The following is a 23862-nucleotide window of genomic DNA, read 5'->3' on the forward strand; positions in this document are numbered from 1 at the left end:
TTATGCGAAACAAATAAAGAGGTTTTAACCCCCCAATAATTAGGTCCCCGATAAAAAACGAATTTAAGAATAAGGAAATTTTATTTAAATTTATGTTTTTTTTTCTACATCCAACTTAAATTTAAATATTAATTGTTTTTTTTTTCTTATTACACAATTACAATTAAGTACAAATGAAATTAATAATAAAACTCAAATTTATAAATAAACCCAAACTATAATTAGACCCTACCATCATTTATTGTTTATTTTACTTTCATTCCGGCTGAAACCCTAATCGTTATTATAGAGAAAAATAATTTTTTTTTATTGATAGATGGTGATTTTGAAGTTTTAAATCCTCTAACTAAAGTATGACTCGATTTATGGATTTTTTGTTTGTTTGATTTCAATTTTTTTAGAGTTTAGAAGATGAATATTTGAGTTTCAATTTTTTTTTCCCATCAATCCCACGTAGTTTATTAAACTTTCTGCAACATCAAATTGTTGCAAGTACTCTCCCGGTCTCTCTCTACAACTCAAAATACTAAAAGGACTTGCAGACATTGCAAGGACTTTCGATTCCATTTCCTTCTTTTTGGGTCAAATTCAATGTTCTAAAAAAACGGCTTAGGCGTTGGGCGGTGGCGAGCTGAGGCGTTTTCTTGCAAATCGGTTGGAAAAATCGGATGGGCTCTAGGCGGGCTAGGCGGGGCTTGGTGGAGCTAGGCTGTTTTTTATATCGGATGGGCTCTAGGCGATTTTTTATTTTTTTAATGAAATTAAAAAATAAAATAAAAAATTCTATCTAGGTCTAATTGGTTTTAAATTGTGAACTTGTTGTACATGTGTCATCCTACAATATTCCTTACTATGGCTATATGACATTTATGTTTAAGTGTTTCTAAATTTTGGACTTGTTGGATACTTTTTTTGCATTTTATCATTCTTTTCTTATCTTATCCATGGATTTCATACAAGTATAATTTTTTGTAAGTGACAATATGCACTTACTTACAAGATATACAAGAATTTTACCTAAATCCTCCTAGGTTGCCTAGACGCCTGCCTAGACCCCGCCGCCCAACAACCGCCTAGCGTTTTTAAGAACCTTGGTCAAATTTCATGCATTTTATATTTTTATTGTTTTTCTCTGCTACTGCCATCACTTCCCTCCTCCCTCCTGCCTCCTCCCAAATTTATGGGCAATTTCATTATCAGGATGTGACAATGGGTGAGATGGTAGGTAGTTACAGGACAAGCATAGGCTGTACTGATGTGCAATGCAGGTGAACCCCTATAATGGGGTTGTTGCTTTGAACGGTCACAGTCTAGAATTTAGGCCACGTTAATATCTTATATTAATTTTTTATAAAAAGAGAAAGACAAAATAATGAATGTAAGAGTATGAGAGAGAATTCTAGTCCTTGAGCCAATCACTTGATACAGTTTTCATATGGAAGCCTATAAGCTCTGCTCCTCTACTTTGTGTCACAAGAGACATGTCTCTGCAATCGCATTCCACGGTAATGGCCGTCTCATGGCAAACTTTGGAAAAGAGAAGAAAATTAAGCTTTGAGACTTGAGGAAACTTGAGGATGAACCACTCTAATACGAATTACTATCATTAATAGAGTTAAAAATCAAATGAATGTAAAGATAAATTTACATATTGAATTGAGTTTATAAGAACATTTTAGGTAGTAAATTTGAATTTAAAGAGATAGTAATAGTTTAATTAAAAATCAAATAAATGAAAAGAATAAATTGAATTTGGAAATAGATTAGTTGGATTTAAATAAAATTTCCCAATATCGTTAATATTTTCCGAGAATCATCTTCTTTTTTCTCGCATTCCAATTTCCACCACGACGCCACCACACAACACAACTGACCTCGTCTCTCTCTCTCTCTCCCCCTCTCTCTCTCTCTGTCTGTGAAGCCACTACCAAACCCTAACCGCCCCCGAAGCCTAAATTCTCCTCCTCTTCTCAATCTCTCTATCCTCTCTCTCCACGATGGCGCATCAAATGTCCCCTTCCGATCACGACCCCAACTCCGACTCGTCCAAGGCCCGCCTCTACAACCCCTACCAGGATCTCCAGGTTCCCATGCGAAACCTCTACCAGCTACCTACCTCCCCGGAGTTCCTCTTCGTCGAAGAGGCTAAACGTCAGCGTCGCTCCTGGGGCGAGAATCTCACCTTCTACACCGGCTGCTCCTACCTCGCCGGCGCAGTTGGAGGCGGCGCCGCGGGTCTCTTTTCCGGCGTTCGATCGTTCGAGTCTGGAGACACCACCAAGCTCAGGATCAATAGGGTTCTCAACTCCTCTGGCCACACGGGTCGGGTTTGGGGGAACCGGCTGGGCGTTATCGGGTTGATCTATGCGGGTATGGAGAGTGGGATTCAGGCGGTCAGAGACACTGACGATGTTTGGAATAGCGTTGCGGCTGGACTGGGAACTGGCGCGATTTACCGAGCTGCGAGGGGCGTGAGGTCGGCTGCGGTGGCTGGAGCTATTGGAGGAGTCCTGGTTGGCGTGGCGGTCACGGCGAAGCAGGCGGCCAAGCGATATGTGCCAATATAATCAGGGAGGCCTGGTTGCGATGTGAGTGGTGGTATTGTTGGTTTTTTTGTCTATTTGGTTAGTTTCCGGCAATTTTGATAGTCCCATTAGGAATCGGAGACGATGATAAAGTGAAAATATATGGGCAATGCATGATGAAGATGGTGTTGCTGTGTTTCGTAATTTTAAATGGAATTGATTATTGATAAACAAGTAGTTGAGCACGGGAGTTTCCGTGCTTTCATACGAGTTTTCGTGTTAAGAATTCTATTGTAATTTGTCGACTTGTCCTGATAATGAATAATTGGGATGCATTTAGACTTCTGGCTATTCATTGTATATCAATAATTCTTCAAATTTGCAGTCTTTAATATTATAAACATGTGATTTGCAATGTTTGTTGGTGATCCTTTATTCTGTGGTTGTTGGTGTCATGGAATTGTTTTCATTTGATGTTATTATCTTTTGTATCAAGAGTTAGTTAGTTCGTTCTCTGCTTCATTGTAAGCGTGTGAACTTCTGCCTTTAACATTGTCTAGGGACATATGTGAGTTGAGATTACATTACTAATGGGGTTTTTTAGAGGTTGGTTATCTTTTGTTTGATGATTGTTCGATACTTCTTTACTTCATGTGGAAATTGATGCTAAGTTGAGAGAGGGTGTGTGCTATGATTGCTTTCATTGGCATTTTTGCATTGTAGAATGTTTCGTTAGAGGTTGCAGACGCATGAAGGTTGGGTGTTAGGCACCTTAATGGTAGAAATTTGAGTAATACTTGATGAGTGATGCAGGGGAATCTATATTTTGAGGATGTTTAGGAAATTAATATAATTTGATTGGGAATATAATGTTTTGTTTGGTTTTATGTTGATGGTAGATTACATACTTGTAGAAATTGAAACAGAAACAGAAATTGGGTTTGGTCTAGAAATTATGAAAATGCATGCAAGTCTTTACCAAGTTGCTTCAAAACAACAGTTTCTTATGAACTACTTTGATAAACTCTAGCACAATGGCGAAAGTGATGATGCTAGAATTGTGTGCTACGGAATTGTCATATGCTTTTGACGTTCTCTTTGTGTAGTCTTGTATCGTGCTTCTGCATTGTATTTGGATCCGGTTGAGCAAAAAAAGCATTAACTTTTATGAGATAAACACCCATGTAACATTTTTGTAAACCCTTCTCTATCTCTCTCATCACGTGATTTGGGAGAGATGAGCATACATGGGATTTGCAAGTTTTTTCCCAACTTTTTGTCACTTGGAATCCTGTCATTACTTCCCAGGAGACCCGTGATTGTTCTACGAGCTTCTAGGTGGGGTTAGTAGTTATGAATGTGATAGAAAGGTTAAAACGTCAAGGGGCACTAAAAATGGAGTTCCAATTTGAATGTCTTGGAGCCTTAATGATGCTTTATTCTTATGTATTGGTTTCAAGGGTTCTTGTGAACACAATATTGATGACTAATAGATTTCCTTATTGGTGAATTTCTTGAAGTTACACCTTTCACATTCTAAACATAACAATCATGGCGGCCGTCGACGTAATGGACATGGCAGGGCACGGCACGAAGGCAAGGTGCCGTCCATTTTGGTTCTCCTGTTTGAGGTACAGAACAATGCACAACGGGGAGGTGATCCCCAAAGTTGTCATCCTTAAAGCACATTTGCGAGTTGCTTCATTAGATAATTTCCAATCTTTGGCATAAAACCTAAAATTTTTAGCCCAAAAACGGTTTTTCTGCACCAACCTTTCTGGTTTAGAATTTTAATCTCACATTATTAAAGAAAGAATTTAGGCTATTTTTTTTTAAATTAACTTTTTAAAAATAAAAAAAAAATTATGTAGACTATCATGAATTAATTTATGAACATTTTAACCTAAAAATATTTAAATTCCGATAAATTTTGAAAAATTACTAAATCAATACATGAACTCATGAAACATAAAATTTTAGCCTAGAAATTTAGATTTTAAATTTCAACCCTTAAATCTTTTTTTTCTACCGTTAGATTTGATTATATTTAATCTCATCCGTTGGATTCAATGTATTATAAAATTACATTTTTTTTATAAAACAAAATTTGAATATGGATTGTTGGATCAACCAACGGTCCAAATATATCTGTCGTAGGATGAAAAAAAGAGTCGTTGGGCTCTTGATGGTGGCCGATAGCTACCCTGACAGTGGCCCCCTTGTCGGGCGCTGAAGGCTTCAGCTCGCGTGGGGAGATTGGGGCGTGTGTTTGGGCCGAGACTGGGTTGGGTTTGGGCGAGTCCACATGCATCTGGGCTAAATCCTGGGTGGTATTTAGCTTTCTTTTGAGTTTTAGCTTTTAACCCACACATTTAGCTTGGGTTGGGTTTGGGGGTGAGGGAATAAAACCTTAAAAATAGCATTTAGCCCATGGTTGGGTTTTGGTCTTATATATGGTCCCTACTAACTATCCTCATCTCCATTAACCAAGAGGTGATATATACTTCACAGTCCACGTGTCATTATACAAGTTGGAGGAAATGGAAAGGGATCTATTCCAGATCCATTCCTTCTAATCCACCAAATCAAAGAATTCATGCCATTGAAATATGATCAAACGGCTACAAATAGGGGCCCACTTTAAATGTTATAATAACTTCAGCCGTTGAATCAAATTTTAATGGCATAAATTCCTTACTTTGGTGGATTAAGAGGAAGGGATTCGGTAAGGATCCCTTTCCTGAGGAAATGATACATTTTTCAGTATCTATCCTCTTTTTCTATGACACGTTAGGTACTCGCTTGAGTACCGAGCATTTGAAACATTTTCTCTAATTTTCATGCCATCAATAAGAACCATTCATATAAACTATCCTTCCTGATCAAATATCATTTAGTACTGCAGTCTATTGTCCCTAGTATTGTGATGATCTAGTATTCAATCTTAGTACAGAATGATAAAGTGTCATACAAAAGCACACCTAAAATTTGCAAATATTCACAATAATCTGAGGAAAAAAAAACAAATGGGTTGAACTCAAATTTCTTATTACATACAGCTGGCAATTACTGCTCTAGATGGGCAAAATTTCGTCCAAAATCTGATGCCTGAATCATTGAAACCCTTTTATTTCGAAAAAAGCTATGCCAAATCTGAATTAAAGAACACTACAAAATGATTTCCTCAGTTATTCAAATACAATCATCCGACGACCAGCTCAAAAGATTGGGAACAACACTTGGGATATCATCATTCAAGCCAAGCCCCCTTGTCTTGACTAATCACACAAGGGAAAACGATGAAAAAATCTGTCTACTTAGAGCAGCATTGACTCGGGGTTCTCAATGTAGCCTTTGAACGCCTTCAGCCATTCCGCACCAATTGCTCCTATATAAGGGAAAGTCGCGTTATTAAGTTGTTATAATGTTTCAGATACTTATACAGGTACTTTTAATGATTTCAGATTCAGTTCCGAAAAGAAATTAGAGATAGACATACCATCGATAACACGATGATCACAGCTTAATGTTACAGACATGTAGGAAGCAAACTTGTATATGTTGGGCCCGGAATTAGGTACAACCTGTTTAGGTTAATATTTGAACATTGGATTTGAATGAAAGAAAGCCCAAGGAGGCCAACTAAAAAGGGCCTTGCTCGAAGCCCAGCACCGAGCCCAAAGGAAAATTGAAGCCTTCTCAGCCAAATACAAGCCACGTGCTTACCATTGAAGAGACAAGTGATGGAGACTAACCTACTACCAGCCAAAGAATACTTTCTAGTGGCATTCCAAGTAAAAAGCTGATGACTTATTACCCTCCAAGTGCTTTCGGGTAAGAACAAAGTTACAACAGTCGAGCTAAATTGCCTATAAAATGAGGAAGAGGCCCCAGAGACAAGGGCACTCAACCAATCAAACAAACGAACATACAAACTCTGCTCTTAAGCCAGATTTGCATCCAACAACTGAAATCAATCCAGATTCAGTCATTTTTAGCGACAAGCTATCTATTGTCCAATTTAAAGCTTTGCTATCTCCCTCACTGGCGTAGTATCAATTCCCTTGTGTAAAATTGTTTACCATCCATCCCTTTTTAGCACATAAACCCCTGTTAATTCAAAGAGAAGCGATTGTAAGAGGTTCAACCTTGCCAGACAATGTGAAATCTTACCCGAGACTCTTTGTTTGTTTTCTAAATTTGTAGATCTATTACTTAATGCATTCTCCAGTATGTATTCAAGTTATTTCCATCAGTTTTCCTATCTCAAGAGTTCCATTTGCATCTGGATCTGGTTAGTTTAATGGATATGTTATCATTAAAATCAATCAAGAACCGCGTAAATGGCTTAAAGGGGTCTGGACTCCCTTCATTTGAACATACAAGACTATGAACTAGAAGTCCTTATTTACAAGGCAAGAAAAAGAACTTAATGTGGACTTAACTCATCCACGACAATCCTTTGATAACAAGAAGTCTGAGTAACTTAGGGAGCAAGTAATCGACTAAAAACATACTTGTTCTACATCTGCTATACTAAGATAACAGTGGCACGCCTAGTACTTAGTTAGTTTTGATTGCGAGCCTCAAGGCCTACACCTAAGGCCCCATAAAAGCACCTTTTAGAACTAACTATGTCATTTTCTTGTAGCATATCAACAAGCAAGAGCCCGACTACATATTCAAAGTGTCAATCCCTTGGGGAGCTGTGATGAGGTCCGAAGATCCTTTTCCAGAGAAATCTTTGCCCGAACATAGTTTTGGCATGCTTAGTGGGACCTTTATAGTCTTGTATGCCAAGGAAAAGAAGGAAGGAGAAAACCTTCAGGTGGAACACAGATTACGGGTCATCCCAATGTCTACCAAGATCGAGCATGACAAATCATCTAGAGGATTTTCCTTCCCTGCAAGGACCAACTATTCTAGAAAGCCCGACTTCATCCAAGAAGTCAGGAGGGAAGGTAACCAATGAAGATTTGCAAGCCACCATGGTACAAGTGCTGAAAGTATGGAGAATATCACTTTGGAAACCAGAGGAGAAGTAAGCAGACTTTGTTCCTTAACAAGGCGTTTGCAAACAAGATTAGATTTGGAGTACTCTACTCTAAAGAATGGTTATGTTAGGGACATGATGAGGGAAGAGAGCCCTGAGAAAGAACTAGTTATCCCCCTATTTCGTGTGCTTAAGGAAAATAGGGATAAAGGAAAAAACAAGGAAGGATCTGGAGCTAGTCAGCCAGTATTGGAAGAGATCTTGGAAACATAGTTGGCCGACCCCTTATTATTTTCACTAGGTAGTAGGGGGCAGAGCGGGCAAGAAAGAAAGAAGTATGGGATGTCCCAGTTAATCGGAGTATCTAGTGGAAAAGGTAAGCCTACCAAGGCAGACAAGTCTCATCCATATAGGCCCTTACCATTGGCCAGTAAGGGAGGGGATGCCAAGTGGAAACAGCTCGACCCAAAGAAGGATGAGTTAAGAATGATGGTGGCCTCACATACCCCATATAACAGTATAGCTAACCAGCATCTTAAAGATAAGTTAGTTGAGTTAAGAATGATGGTGGCCCAGAATGCTCAACCTCAAGCTCGTCCGCTATTCAAGATCACTTACCAGAAGCCATACATAGAGTATATTGATGAGCATAATCCTTTTCCACTCAACTTCAAGATGCCCGCGTTTCCCACTTTTAGTGGGGAGGATGGCAGTGTATCCTCTAGAGATCACATCTTCAAGTTCTCCAATCATTGGTGGCATTTGAAGACAATTCTAATTATAAGTTAAGATTGTTTGGGAACTCGTTGGTTGGCCTCATATCCATTGCTTAAAAGGCTTTGAGGCTGCCTTTGAGGAAAAATTTTTATGATGTACAGCTCAATGAGTTATAAGAGTTGGTAATTGTCACATCCCGGCCCAGGCCCCTACCACATCCTAGGCTCGACTCCACCGTAGCACGATATTGTTCGCTTTGGACCTCTACCGCACCCTCACGGTTTGTTTCTGGGAACTCGCACGAGAACTTCCTAGTGGGTCACCCATCCTGGGAATGCTCTTGCCCAAACTCGCTTAACTTCGGAGTTCCGATGGAATCTGGAGCCAGTGAGTTCCCAAAAGGCCTCGTGCTAGGTAGAGATGAGAATATACATATAAGGCTTACAGTATCTACTCCCCTAGACGATGTGGGATGTCACAGTAATTGCTGCCACAAAGTACGAAAAGTTGTTGCTTGAGGAACAACAAGTGAAACACTCATCTAAGGCTCATCTTTTTTACAAAAATAAAGCTGCAATTCACTAAGTGGAGTTTGAAGGATCTGAGCCAGAACAAAATGATGGCCATGGAAGAGAAGGGATAGACATGTGTGCGGCATAGATGACTACCCCCTTTAAACCTTTAATAGTGAAGGGTTTAGTTCAACCAGTCAATGATAGAAAGTGGTGATGAATGATGGTGAATTTGTCCCTATGAAGCCCATTAAATACCAGAGTTATTCTTTTGATCTAACCAAGGCCTCAGAGATCTATGAAGAGTTGGCGCGGGTAAGAGTGATTGTGCCCCGATAGCACAAAAAGATGCCTAAACCAGAAGACCTAAGAGGAAAAAAAGTATTGCAAGCTGCACTATACCTTCAAGCACTTCATAACCAACTGTGTCCAGTTCAGGGATTGGATATAAGACCTAATAGTGAAGGGAAAGTTGCTGTTAGAAAAACCACAAGCCAATATGATGATTGACACAGATCCTTTCCCAGAAACCCCAATAAACATGATCAACCTAACTTGGGCGAAAAAAAAGGAAAGGAAAAGCCACTTGGGAAGTGAAAGCAGAAAAAAGGCAAGTTGACAAACCAACAGAATGAATTATCAAGCTGCTCGAGAAACCCAAAGCAGCCATAGTTAAAGGGTTAGTGTTGTGTAGCAAGGGCCAGTGTAAATGTGAGTTAGAAGTACCAGCATCAGGAGCCATTATTGATCAGAAGAAAGGAGAAAGAGGAACAAGATGCCTACATAAGTATCATGCAGGCAGTTGAGAAAGAGACCTCTAGAAATGTTTTCCAAAGGTTGGGAAGAGATTCTTAAACGAATGGCTTATTAGAGGTATTCAGAAATTATGAAGCCTTTAAAGAGGTGGAGGATAGAGAAGCCAAAATACCAAAATGGGTGGATGTAAGGCCTCCCCAACCAAGTTACAATGATGTCAGGGGGAAAACAAGAACAAAGAGCATTATATCCCCATTCACCAAGAAAGATTATGCCCGACTCGGGCGGAAATGGTACGTAGTAGGAAAAGATGGGAGGCCTGTCAAAGAAATAGGAGTCTCTATGATCAGGAGATTTCAGAGACAGCACGAAGCTCACATGAACTCATTAAAAGTCCCCACTGCCTCAAAAACCTCTAAAAATGTGAAGTTTGAGAAAGTACCTCGTAGGGGAAGAAATCAACTTCATTGGAGAAGCAAAAAGGAGGTAGAAAAGGCAAATAGCACGACTGAGGGGGAAAGAGATCATGTGCCATAGAGCCCTCATCCTGGGAAGTATAGAATCCGAAGGAAAGCTCAAGAGGACATGGTAATGATACCAACACCAAGATAGAGCTTGAAACTAATAGGTTTTGGAACTATCTCGCCTGAAAGATGAATGCCTTCACCGTTGCTAGTTGATACTCTCTGTGAAAACCTAGTGCAAGAACATAACTTTGGCATAACTCGGGAAGAAAGGTTGCCCGAGCTGATGTTGCCAAAAGAAGCACATGCCTGGTTAAATGAATTCATGGACCACATTGAGGGCAAGAAGGAGGATCTACTTGGACCTAGCAACTTTCATGTAAATGTGACAGTTGTTCTATCTGCCATGTTTTGTCCCAAGCATGATCAACCTGCCACAATGGAGGGTGATTACTTGGAAACAAAACCCATGATGGCACATATTAGTGTTGAAGAAGCAAGAAAAGAAGAGTTGGATAGAATAAGTTTGCCCGAGCTCACAAGAAAGAGCCCAAGAGAGTATACTCAAACAAAATGGTATTTAGTTGCCTGAGTTTGGCTCTAGCTAACCATCTCAAGCCTATATATGTAACTGCTCATCTGGATGGAGTACCCTTCAAGAGGGTTTTGATTGATGGAAAAGCTACGGTCAATGTGTTACCATATAAGCATATGAAAAAGGTGTGTAGAAGTGAGGAAGATCTCATCCCCACATATCTAACAGTTTCCGGTTTCTCTGGAGCCATCACTAGAACTCATGGGATATTGCCCCTGGAAGTTGACTTGGGCTCCAAGCAAATCATGTTAGCCTTCTTTGTTGTGGATAATACTTCCACCTATGGAGCTTTACTAGGCTGAGATTGGATTCATCAGAGTCTCTTTGTGCCTTCCACCCTACATCAACAAGTAGCATTTTACCACGAGTAAGGAGCCATGAGACCAGGATTTTGGTAGCTGATGGAGGTCGAGTCACGACCATTCCTCACCACTGCCAATGTGGTAGAAACCAGCTTTTATAATCCTAGTATTGGGATTCTTCAGTGCTTAGGAGCTGATGAGAACGGCCGCCCGACTAAGGTGACGACCCAAAAGCTTTTGGAGCAAGGATTGTTCCTCACCAGGGAAGAATGGGATAGACCTCATATTGTCCCAACTCCCCAACACCAGTAATGTCAGAATAAAGAAGAAATGACTAAGTAGTTGCAGTCAGGTTCTTAATCAAAAGACTGTTGGTGTATGGAAGAGAGAGGAAGCAAGAAAGAGAGAGTTGTTGCCCGAGCATACAACAAGAAGGTAAAGTTAAAGACCTTCAAGGAAGGAGAGTTAGTATGGAAAGCAATTTTGCCTTTTGGAGCTCAAGTTATAGGCTTTGGGAAATGGAGTCCTACTTGGGAATAGACCTTTTGTTATTCACCGAGCACTGGATAAGGGAGGATATTACTTGACAAATTTGAGGAAAACTTGCAAAACATCTAGTTAATACTAAGTTTTTAAAGAAATATCATCCAACTCTCTGGGATGTTAGAGGTTGTTATATTGAAGAGAGTTAGTGATTTCAAATAGAGGTAAAGTTAGATGGTGCAATAAAAACTTCAATATAATGCAAGAAGTGAAACAAGTAAAGGCAAAGAATAATTTTATTTCATAAAAAGAAAGTTACAATGGCCCTAGCCTAACAGATTTACATCTTCACACAGAGTGATTATTCTGGAGTAGTAAGTCTGCATAGTTGTAAAAATTCTAGTAGGCTCGGCCAAAATAGTGTTACTATTAACAAGTTGAGACTCAGCATGTTCCAGTTCCAGATTTGCCTTTTTCACTTCTTCGATCTGTTGTTTGAGTGCCAAGGAGAGTCGCCTGCTCAGCCTTTAGCACAGCAAGTTGCCATTTTAACTTCTGGATTTCAGAAGTCACCACTTTGATCTTCTCCTCTGTCATTGAACCTTCATCCATCAGCTGTTGAATATGATTGGAAGTACCGGATTGTTTCTCTTTAAAGCACCTCACTCGATTGGCTTACCTCTCAGCCATCTAATGCTGATCCCTAAGAGCCATCAAGTTCTCAAAATATGAAAGATATGACTCATGCTGAACTCTTGATAGTTGATGAGCCTTGAACAGATCTGTTATGGCCTTCTCTTCATCGTGAAGAACCTTGAGGCTGAAGGAAGCTAGGAAGTCCCTCTTCACCCACTCTTGAAAGACTCGGCGTTGCTCTTGAAAGTCAGAAGATTCAGAGGGATGCCTTGAGGATTTCAACTTTATCTTGAGTTGCCCGAACTCTTTAAAAAGCTCGGGCAAAGCTGCAGTTGTGGAAATAGGTGAAGGAGAAGATGGCAGTGCTCTAGCTTTTTCAGAGGGTGCAGTAATAGAGGAGGTCTCAACAGAGGGAGAAGCCCGAGAAGTGGGAGTAGTGATGATTGTAGGAGCAGTGGTGGTCTTAATCTTCTTCTTAAGCCTAGGGATAGGAATCCTTGTGACCCCAGAAGCTAAAGGAGGTTGAGGAAGTTTCATCTTGCACACCAGACGTGGAGGAAAATTGCATGAGTCATCTCCAGGGCCCTGTTGCAAAATCAAGAAAAACAAAGTTAGGAGAAAGACTACAATTCAGAATGAAGAAAGGTAAGATGAGAGAAGTCAATATACCTGAATGGAGCATGAGGCCTTGGAATGAAGGGTAATGACTTTTGGTTGTGGAGGGGGATCACTCCCACTAAATGGAGAAGGAGGAATTGTGCCTGAACCCTCACCAAAGGCCTATAAGAGCATCTCCAAATGAGATGTCAAATTTTAAACATCAAAATGATAGTTGATAGCTTATGTGGCAATTTGACATTTTGTACAATATTTTGCTCCACCCGATATGTTAAATAATAATGTTATATAATAATAAATTTTTTATCTTTTTGTGGAGTTCAATGATTAAGGCAACCAATCAAATATTTAAAAAATATAACGACATTTATTATATATTATATTAATCAATTAAAATATCATTTAATAAATTTGACATCTGCTGTCAAATTTGACATCAAAAGGCTTTGCCTTCAAATGACTCAGTGCCACCTAAGAAATTGAAGGCTCGGTTGGAGAGAGTTTGCTGCCATTTTTTAATGTTTTATGCCTACGTGGCAATTTTGACATCTCCTTTGGAGATGCTCTAAATATCAAAAAGAAAGAACAAACGTCAGTAACTAAGTTATGGAAAAGAAGATAGAAGTGAAGGTACTTCTATACCTGAGCAGGGTCTTGAGTAAAAGGATGAAGCTCCTCTGTAATGGTTGCTGGATGAGGAGAAGCCCATGGGCTAATTACCTCTAAGACCACGTGGATCTCAGGGACTATAGGCTCCCTCATTCCCCTCGTGCTCCAACGCCTTGTCTCTTTGCCTCAGCTGAGGCTTCTAGAAGGACAAAGGCATCCCCAACCTCTTCATCCTGCCCGATGTCTATTTCTGCGGAGTTGCCTTGGGCTGCAAGTGTAAGAAAACCAAGAAATGTGTTAGAAGAAAGCAGATTCATGAAATTTCATGAAATTACAAGTTAAAAAAGGTAAAAGGTACCTATCAGAAGGAGTTGATTCTTCTGATGATTCATTTCCTTCCAATTTACAACCTCATTTGGCTTTGGATAGGATTTGATTAAGAGTTGCTTGAAGAAACGGTCATGAGCTTCGCGTAAGTCTCTTCCATACTTCTTAGTCCATTTTGCTTCCCACCAAGAAGAAGAGCTTGAAGTGCATTCGAAGTTCAAGGCCATGGGCTTTCAGGCAACCTTGCTCAGTACCTCAAGACTTCGTCGAGCAGCTTGGAATGTGACTTCTTGTGGAAAGTGAAGACGATAGGAGGTGCTGCAATGAACGGAGTCGAAAAATGGCACCGGGATAGCTTGTCTAAACCTCAACTGTCTAGCACAGAAGTTGGGGTGGTAAACCTCCAGCCCGAGCTCATATCGGTCTCGCCTTACTCCCCAAGCTAGGTCTCTTGGTTGTATGTAGCTGATAAATCTCTATCTACAAAAGGGGCTAGTGTCTTCTCCAAAAACATTTTGGAAAGCTTGATCAGAGAACCAAGGATATCTCATCAGCAAGGACGCTCCCCATTCCAGGTCTGCCCGAGTCTTGCAGACTCCAAAGAAGTAGAGGCAGTAGAAGGTGGAATGATTGGTAGGAAAGGCCTCAACGAGGATTCGGACAAGGGCCACTCCTTCTGGAAATTCAAGGTTGGGAACCTGAAGCTTGGGGAAATAACATTGAAGCCAAAGCTGGATCATCTAAGTTAGACCATTAAGGTTGGTTTCGAATGGTTCACCCTTGGTAATCTCATACAGGAGATGATAGAGATAAGCAAGGAGGAAGGGGCCCGTGGTTACATCGTCAAAGTTATGAAGAGCTTTTACTAATGGAATCCATTCCACTTTCACTCCTTTAGATTTATTAGGGAAGATGTGTTTGTTAAGCCAGGAGAGGAGAAAATACATATGCTCCTAATCTCTATTGGCATTGGAGAAAGAGGGGCCAAATTCCTTCTTGGTAAACAGGATAAAGCCTGTAAATGAGGTTGGTAAACAGGATAAAGCCTGTAAATGAGGTCTCGTAGCTCTTGAAGGTTGAGGGTTTATACTCCATTTAAAGAAATAGAGTAGAGCTACCCAAAATGGAGCAGAGCTACCCGTGCTTTCAGCGGTCGGGCGAGAAGGGGGAGCCCAATCATGGGTAACATCTATAACCCTGCCTGAGGGCCTTAGCTCAAAGACCTACGCCATATCGAAGATGGTCGGGGACATGGGGCCTATCCTAAAGTCAAAGGTATTGGTGCCTGAGTTCCAAAAGAGAAGAGCCATAGTGAGAAGCTCGGGCTTAGCAATCACAATCGACTTGGACAACATTACCGGCTCATAAATTCCATTGTTCATCCATTTCCTTTTAAAGATGGGCTCAAGCTCGTTTATCCATTGTGTCCATGCCTCATCCTTCATAAGTGGGAAGCCACGACGGTGGTTTAACCATTTAGAAGACGAAAAGCCCGACTTAGCTTGAAATGGGTCCCAATTCTCCTTGGGCATATTGTTTTTTACAACTACAGGGACTTGAGAAGTCCATGCAAGCCCCAAGAAATGTACTCATCCCTCCTCGAAGAAAAGTTCAGTATGCAGGCTTGCCCGAGGTCGATAAAGGTCGTTGAGCAAGCAGCGCATAGTGGAAATCTCCTCACCAGTCTCACAAAAAGATTGAGTTCAAGCAACTTTGGGTGCCATTGGATGATTTTGAGGAGAAGATAGGAAGAAAATCGGAATTATGGGGCAAGAACTGAAGAACGAGAGAAGTTTCTGGAAAGTCTGAAGGCTCTGAGAATTCTGGGAAGTTCTGGGAATTCGAAGGTTTGAAGTTGCTAAGGTATTTAGCCGAAGGGTTTAAGTGAAAATTATATAGTAAGTGGTTACTTAACGATGGAATTCGTGGGTTAGTGCAAAGGTTTAGTTAACAACGACTGTTTTAAATGGTGTAAGTCCCGAGTGAAGTCGTGTGACGGCTATTTAATATTTGAACATTGGATTTGAATGAATGAAAGCCCAAGGATGCCAACTAAAAGGGGACTTGCTCGAAGCCCAGCACTGAGCCCAAAGGCAAATTGAAACCTTCTCAACCAAATACAAGCCACGTGCTTACCATTGAAGAGACAAGTGATGGAGACTAACCTACTACCAGCCAAAGAATACTTTCTAGTGGAATTCCAAGTAAAAAGCTAATGACTTACTACCCTCCAAGTGCTGTCGGGTAAGAACAAAGTTACAGTAGTCGGGTTAAATTGCCTATAAAAGGGGGAAGAGGCCCTAGAGACAAGGACACTCAACCAATCAAACAAACAAACATACAAACTCTGCTCTCAAGCCAGATTTGCATCCAAAAGCTGAAATCAACCCAGATTCAGTCCTTTTTAGCAACAAGCTATCTCTTGTCCAATTTAAAGCTTTGCTATCTCCCTCAGTGGTGTAGTATCAATTCCCTTGTGTAAACTTGTTTACCATCCATCCCTTTTTAGCATTTAAACCCCTGCTAATTCAAAGAGAAGCGATTGCAAGAGGTTCAACCTTGCCAGACAAGGTGAAATCTTGCCCGAGGCTCTTTGTTTGTTTTCTTAATTTGTAGATATATTACTTAATGCATTCTCTAGTATGTATTCAAGTTATTTCCATCAGTTTTCCTATCTTAAGAGTTCCATTTGCATCTAGATCTGGTTAGTTTAATGGATATGTTATCATTAAAATCAATCTAGAACCACGTAAATGGCTTAAAGGGGTATGGACTCCCTTCATTTGAACATACAAGACTATGAACTAAATGTCATTGTTTACAAGGCAAGAAAAAGAACTTGATGTGGACTTAACCCATCCATGACAATTCTTTGATAACAAGAAGTCCAAGTAACTTAGGGCGCAAGTAATCAACTAAAAACACACTTGTTCTACATCTGTTATACTGAGATAGCAGTGGCACGCCTAGCACTTAGTTAGTTTTGATTGCGACTAACACTTAGTTAGTGGCACGCCTTTCAGAACTAACTTTTTCCTCTTCTTATAGCACATCAACAAGTAATAACCCGACTACACATTCAAAGATCCTTCTCCAGAGAAATCTTTGCTTGAACATAACCTTCTTCTTAGCTGCTCAAAAAAAAAAAAAAAAACACAGAATAAACATAAAGACAACTTTTGTCCAAAGAAGACATGATTATGTCCCGATATTACCTGATCCAACTTCAAGAATGCCTGATTGATGAGGGTTAATAATGGCACATAATTGTTTGATGCCGAATGGACCTCCCAAATTGGTCACGGTAAATATGCCTCCCTGCTTAGAGAACCAAAGCTCGATCTAAACCACAAGGCTATCATATACCTGCAATGTAGACAATATAGGACAATTTTATCAACCTCGTAATCTTCTGGCTTTAAGCGGTTTTCTTTGGCCTTTTAGGCCAGTTGCCTGACCTCCTCATATATGCTGGATAGTCCCTTCTTGTTCGCATCTTACAAATTTAACAATGTAAACTCAGGCAAACTGCTGTTATAACTAATTCAACAATACAAGACCAAGCTAATCACTCACCCTAATGACAGGTACAAAGAGTCCATTTTCTGTCTGCACCGCAACATTAATGTTCACGTTGTGAAACCTAAGAATAGAAACCATAAAGTAAGTATTACTTCCAGTGGAATATGGAAACTTAATTAGTAATGTTTGTATCTAAACTCACCAGCAGATGTAATCATTGTGGAGCTAAAAATAATCACAAGGCGACACGTGGATTTTTGGTAAAAAGGACAAAGTTACCCCTGAGACACACCAGTTGTCCTACGCACGAGCAGTGGACAATCATTCTTTAATCAAGCCAAGAGTGTCCAAAATAGGTAACAAATTCCAAATTATCTCATCCATCCTCATCTTAGGTAATTACTTCATAACCTACAAATGATTTCATATAAATGGAGATTAATTGGCTAATTAATGGATTAATTCCTAATTAATCCATTAATCAGCAATTAAATCACCCATTTTCACACAAAAAACCTCTAAGGGCCGGCCACCTCCATTCCCTATATATATAACCCTATTTTCTCTAAAAAGCTAAGTCCACACTCTTGTAAAACTCCAAAAACTCTCCAAACACTTTTTCTCTCTAAATTCTAACTTTGGCATCGAAGGTTCTTCTGCCAAAGTCCCCCCATTCATCATGGGCACGTGAGGCTCTTGGCCTTAACCTAAGGTGTTAATTGTTTTGTAGGTGCAATTTTGTCCAAGATCAAGAAGGCGGAAATTTGCATCCACAATCATCTATCCATGAACTATTGCATTGAGGAACCTTTTGAAGAGCCAAAGCAGCAGCCTGCAATAATAGTTACATTTGAGTGAATCCACAGTCGAAAAGGTACCATATACCTCTAGTATACTTGATTTTTATTTTCTCTTACAAGAACTCATAACCTAACTGGGTTCTAGTTATCTCTAGAACTCAGTCCCCCCTTGAGACACCTTTTTGATAAACTAAAGTTATTGAAACCAGACAAATCTGTTCCAATGAAAATCTGGCAGACCTATTCACCAAATCTCTACCAAAGTGCACGTTTCAGAAACTAATACAAAGTATCGGATTACATCAGCTTACCAATTAGCTAAATTTGAAGAATGCAGAATCAGGGGGCGATACATATCAAGGGGAGCATCCATGATACATGCATGTTGTACTCTTTTTCCTTCGACTAGGATTTTTCCCATTGGGTTTTTCTATCAAGGTTTTAATGAGACAACATAAGCATACTTAACACTATATCAACAATCCAGATAAATTTGTACTCTTTTTCCTTCGCTATGGTTTATTCCCACTGGGTTTTTCTGAGTAAGGTTTTAACGAGACAACTGATGTTGTATGTGGGCATCCAAGGGGGGGGAGTGGTAAAATCAGTGGGATGAATGGCCACATTCATTTGGCATAAGATGAGAAGACTTTAGAATAGTGTAGTGGAGGTGTGATATTGTCAAAAGGAGCAATGATTTCCCTCATTTGTATATCACGGCTGTGACTCTATAAATAGAGCACTCTGTGTCATCAAAATACACATCGCGAAATAAAGAACTAAAAAAATAATATAAGTATCTCTCCCTCCCTCTCTTTATCTACCATTCTTTTGTATTATAGCTACTAAATTTGTAGTAAAATATTTTGCACATGATTCGCTCATGTCCCTAACAAAGGTTATTTCTCTAACTTTTGCCTATTTATAACACGTTATCAGCACGACTCTCTAACCTTAACTAGTTCCCATCTTCCTTCACCAAAAAAATAAAATGCTTCCTCCAAGTATTTTCCTGTTCTTAGCAAAGAATATTATATAATTATATTCACTTCCATTGGATGAAAGTATACAAAATTACGGTATCTATAACTCTCTTGGTGTCATTATGTAGCACCTACAACTCTTGGCATTTACACTTGACAGAGCCACCCCAACTTCCTCAATCTTTTCACTGATTTGCAAAATCTCTTTCTAGATCGATTTAATTTCTAGAGGTATGTATTATTATTGTCCGTTGCCATTGCAAATCTACAAAATTGAACGTGAAACCCCTATAAATTAATCCCCCTTGAGCAAGAAACCCCTATAAATTCCATTTCTTGCCATAGCCAGATGCAACAGTACTGAACGTAGTGAGAAGAATAATCCATTAGATCCCTCAAAACCTTGCAGCCAATCAGAAGAAAAGGTACAAAAGGGTTGCATGGGTACCGGGCATGGATTTCTTCCGGTGATAGATTTCTCCAAAGAGGACTGCTTGAAGCCAGGGACAAGTTCTTGGCTCTCCGTCCGCCGGCAGGTTTGCCGTGCACTGGAAGAGCTCGGTGGTTTCATGGCAATAATGCCCGATAAAGTTTCTGCTGAGCTCCACCAAACCGTCTTTGGTGCACTGAAGGACTTGTTTGACTTCCCTGCCGAACTCAAAGCCAAAAACCGATACGAAGAGAATCCATTCTGTGGCCATTTCATATATAATTCTGCTCATGAGAGCTTGGGGATTCAGAATCCCACACACTCAGAAGAAACTCAGAAATTTACACATCTTTTCTGGCCTAACCAAAATGATCAATTCCGGTATGTATTGTACCATTTTTTCATTTCATGAATTATAGCTCTTGTTACTCTTAATCATTTTCTTAATTAATACTTATTTACTAACAATTATTTATTTTTTTGGCCAGTGATAGTGTAGATTCATATGCAAAGGTGATGATGGAGCTTGATCATGTTGTAACAAGAATGGTATTCGAAAACTACGGTATGGAGAAGTACCACGACGAACACATTCGATCTACTTGTCACTTTATCCAGTTTGCTAAATACAAAGAACCCAGAAAAGCTGGAAGCGATGTGGGTTTAGCGAGTCACACTGACAAGAACTTCAACACAATTCTTCATCAAAATCATGTCAACGGTCTGGAGATAAACACGGACGATGACAAGTGGATAATGTTCGATCCACATCTACCTTCATCCTTCCTTTTCATAGCTAGTGATGTGTTTAAGGTATGTACGTGACAACTTTTGAATTGACGAACACAATTAATATTGCCACATGCATTACTTAGAGGAAGTTTCCATGGTCTAATTAATATTTTCTTTGGTTAATATAGGTATGGAGTAACGGCAGAATACGGGCTTGTAGACATAGAGTCAACGTAAGAGAAAATGATGAGGCAAGATACTCGGTTGGATTTTTCTCTCTAAAGATAGGGGTAACAACTATACCCAAGGAGCTTGTGGACGAAGAACACCCCTTACGTTACAAGTCACTAGACCAAGTGGAGTATATCGAAGCACAAAGGAAAAATGGAATTGAGTGCACACCGGAGGCATTCTGCGGAGTTTGATTATTTTTAGTTTACTTTTCGTAATATTACTTCCCCTTTAAACTGAATTGTATTTACGTTTTTTCCCCCTGTCTTAGGATAGGCTGATGTCTCATTACTTGATTTCTCAATGTTTTTGAGCATCAAAATCGTTATTGTTGCCCTATGTGTGTTGGACCAAGTCATAACTTGGTTTCTATTGTAACGGCGTCAGGTATTGGAAAAAGTCATTCAAGATGTGGTCATTCGGTTGTATCCGTCTTGACAATCTTGTTTAATAAAATAATATTTATAGTTATATTCTATTTCTTCTTCCGTTTACTTTCAACCGTTTGTAATTCATCTAAACTCTCATCCACGAAGAGTTAGCTATGTTTCAAACTCTATCCTACAATTCCTTCCATGAACCCCGTCTCATCCATGACTACTGTCGTCAACATAAAGCTGGATCGAACCAACTATCCTTTATAGTTGGCTCAGATTCTTCCAATCCTCAAAAGCCGTGACTTGATGGGGTACATTGATGGGTCCATTGAATGGAAAGGGTTCATTTCCAGATCTCTTCCACCAAATCCTCATGAGCCACCAATCTGGGCCATTGAAATTTGATCCAACGGCTAAAGTTATTTGTCATCCTTAAAGCACATTTGTGAGTTGCTCCATTATATGGTCCCTACTAACTATCCTCATCTCCATTAACCTAGAGGTGATATATACTTCACAGTCCACGTGTCATTACATAAGTTGAAGGAAATGATACATTTTTCAATATCTATACTTTTTTTCTATGACACGTTAGGTACTTGCTTGAATACCAGGCATTTGAAACATTTTCTCTAATTTTCATGCAAAATCAATAAGAACCATTCATATAAACTACGCGTGGCAATTCCTGACACGACCCGATAACCTGACACGACACGACACGAAATTAACAGATGTTCAGGTCGACACGATAACGAATTAGGTCGATATTGGGTAACCCGATAAGCACCTGTTAAGATAATGGGTTGGTTCGGGTATACACGTGGGTAACACGATACACGATAAGCAAAATAATAATAATTATACCCCCAAAATATTAACTATAATAATTATATATATATATATTAAATTTTAAATTAAATTTTATACCCCTAAAAACTATAATAATTAATATGCATCATGCCGCCCTTTGAAGAAAAAGGAAGGGAAAAATGAAAATTATAAAAAAAGCTGAAAAGGAAACAAAAAAGTGAGGGAAAGATGGGACCTAGTGGTATATTCAATTTTGCTTGCTACTAGTGGGGTGGGTTTTTCCACCGTGATCTCTCAAGTGTGCACTTGTTATTGTTAGGATAAGATTCGACAACTGTGTTCCTGACACGTGTACGTCATTTACCTTTCTCTCTCTCCTTTTTTTCTTGAGAAATTTTTCATTGTAAGGGGAACACAAATAGTACATCGTGTGTTTTAATAGAAGTGGTGAGAATTTTTACTTTTTTAAGTTATTAACTTTTTATCACACATATCACACTATTTTTATACTGACACGTGATGTACTACTCCATGTACCGGTCAATTATACGTACAAAATAAATAGATTTAAATCTACTTAATAAATATATATATACACACACACCCCATTGAACTTGATGAGATATGCATTCTACGAAATTAGTTTCAATGATCCAACCGTTAAACATGTTTGTATATACTTCGAGATCGCATACGCCAAAAATTGAAAAAAACAAACATTCTGAGATCAAGTAATGGGACAAAACTTTTTGACGCTTATAAAAAAAATCACGATTTAACGGTTATTTTAACTTCGATTTTGATGATTTTTTTATAGGTACACTCCTTGACCATATATGAAAACAATGATTGAATTCGATCTTCAATTTAAAATATTTACACTAGTGAATACCACAAAATCGTATGTTATACTTAATGAAAGTATAAATAAACTCTTAAGTGTTAGTGAATCTATTGTTTTGATAGGATACACATTCTACGAAACTAGTTTCAATGATCCAACCGTCAAATATGTTTGTATATACTTCGAGATCGCGTACACCAAAAATTGCAAAAAACAAACATTCTGAGATCAAGTAACGGGACAAAACTTTTCGATAGTTATAAAAAGAAAAATCACGATTTAACGGTTCTTTTAACTCCGATTTTGATGATTTTTTACAGCTACACTCCTTGACCCTATATGAATACAATGAATAAACTCGATCTTCAATTTAACATATTTACACTAGTGGATACCACAAAATCTTATGTTATACTTAATGAAAATATAAACAAACTCTTAAGTGTTAGTGAATCAATTGTTTTGATGGGATACACATTCTACGAAACTACTTTCAATGATTCAGCTGTCAAACATGTTTGTATATACTTCGATATCTCATATGCCAAAAATTGCAAAAAACAAAAGAGATCAAGTAACGGGACAAAACTTTTCGACGGTTATAAATGAAAATTCACAATTTAATGGTTATTTTAACTCCGATTTTGATGATTTTTTACAGCTACACTCCTTGACCTTATAAGAATACATTGAATCAACTCGATCTTCAATTTAAAATATTTACACTAGTGGATACTACAAAATCTTATGTTATACTTAATGAAAGTATGAATAAACTCTTAAGTGTTAGTGAATCTATTATTTTGATAGGACACGCATTCTACGAAACTAATTTCAATGATCCAACCGTCAAACATGTTTGTATATAATTCAAGATCGTATACGCCAAAAATTGCAAAAACCAAGCATTGTAAGATCAAGTAACGGGAGAAAACTTTTCGACGGTTATCAACGAAAAATCATGATTTAACGGTTATTTTAACTCCGATTTTAATGATTTTTAACAGGTACACTCCTTGACCCTATATGAATACAATAAATGAACTCGATCATCAATTTAAAATATTTACACTAGTGGATACTACAAAATCTTATGTTATACTTAATGAAAGTATGAATAAACTCTAAGTGTTAGTGAATCTATCGTTTTGATGGGATACGCATTCTACGAAATTAATTTCAATGATCCAACCATCAAACATGTTTGTATATACTTCGAGATCGAATACACAAAAAATTACAAAAAACAAACATTTAGAGATCAAGTAATGAGAGAAAAGTTTTCGACGGTTATCATTGAAAAATCATGATTTAACGGTTATTTTAACTCCGATTTTGATGATTTTTTACAACCACACTCCTTGACCCTATGTGAATACAATGAATGAACTCGATCTTTAATTTAAAATATTTACACTAGTGGATGCTATAAAATCTTATGTTATACTTAATAAAAGTATGAATAAACTCTTAAGTGTTAGTGAATCTATCGTTTTGATGGGATATGCATCCTACAAAATTAATTTTAATGATCCAACCTTCAAAATTGTTTGTATATGCTTCGAGATCGCATACACTAAAAATCACAAAAAA

The 23862-nt window shown here is 38.7% G+C and overlaps 2 protein-coding genes across 2 annotated transcripts; both read left to right on the forward strand.

The window, feature by feature from the left end:
• The first annotated feature begins 1794 nt into the window (after positions 1-1794).
• LOC137740014 (mitochondrial import inner membrane translocase subunit TIM23-1) lies at positions 1795-2866 on the forward strand. The gene has a single exon (XM_068479799.2). The coding sequence runs from the start codon at positions 1998-2000 to the stop codon at positions 2565-2567; it is 570 nt and encodes a 189-aa protein (XP_068335900.1). The 5' UTR covers positions 1795-1997; the 3' UTR covers positions 2568-2866.
• Positions 2867-18975: 16109 nt separating this feature from the next.
• On the forward strand, positions 18976-20710 carry LOC137738805 (putative 2-oxoglutarate-dependent dioxygenase AOP1). The gene is made up of 3 exons (XM_068478280.2): positions 18976-19653; positions 19761-20085; positions 20193-20710. The coding sequence occupies exons 1-3, from the start codon at positions 19283-19285 to the stop codon at positions 20427-20429; spliced, it is 933 nt and encodes a 310-aa protein (XP_068334381.2). The 5' UTR covers positions 18976-19282; the 3' UTR covers positions 20430-20710.
• The last annotated feature ends 3152 nt before the right edge of the window (positions 20711-23862 follow it).

Source organism: Pyrus communis, chromosome 9 (genome assembly GCF_041283825.1).
Source record: "Pyrus communis isolate YQ-2024b chromosome 9, ASM4128382v1, whole genome shotgun sequence".
Taxonomy (NCBI): domain Eukaryota; kingdom Viridiplantae; phylum Streptophyta; class Magnoliopsida; order Rosales; family Rosaceae; genus Pyrus; species Pyrus communis.

Bases quoted from the DNA above. Each gene is read 5' to 3' on its own strand.
- LOC137738805 (XM_068478280.2), top strand. From the start codon at position 19,283: ATGGGTACCGGGCATGGATTTCTTCCGGTGATAGATTTCTCCAAAGAG. The intron at 19,654-19,760 runs GTATGTATTGTA...TTTTTTGGCCAG, and splicing joins AACCAAAATGATCAATTCCG to TGATAGTGTAGATTCATATG. The intron at 20,086-20,192 runs GTATGTACGTGA...TGGTTAATATAG, and splicing joins TAGCTAGTGATGTGTTTAAG to GTATGGAGTAACGGCAGAAT.
- LOC137740014 (XM_068479799.2), top strand. From the start codon at position 1,998: ATGGCGCATCAAATGTCCCCTTCCGATCACGACCCCAACTCCGACTCG.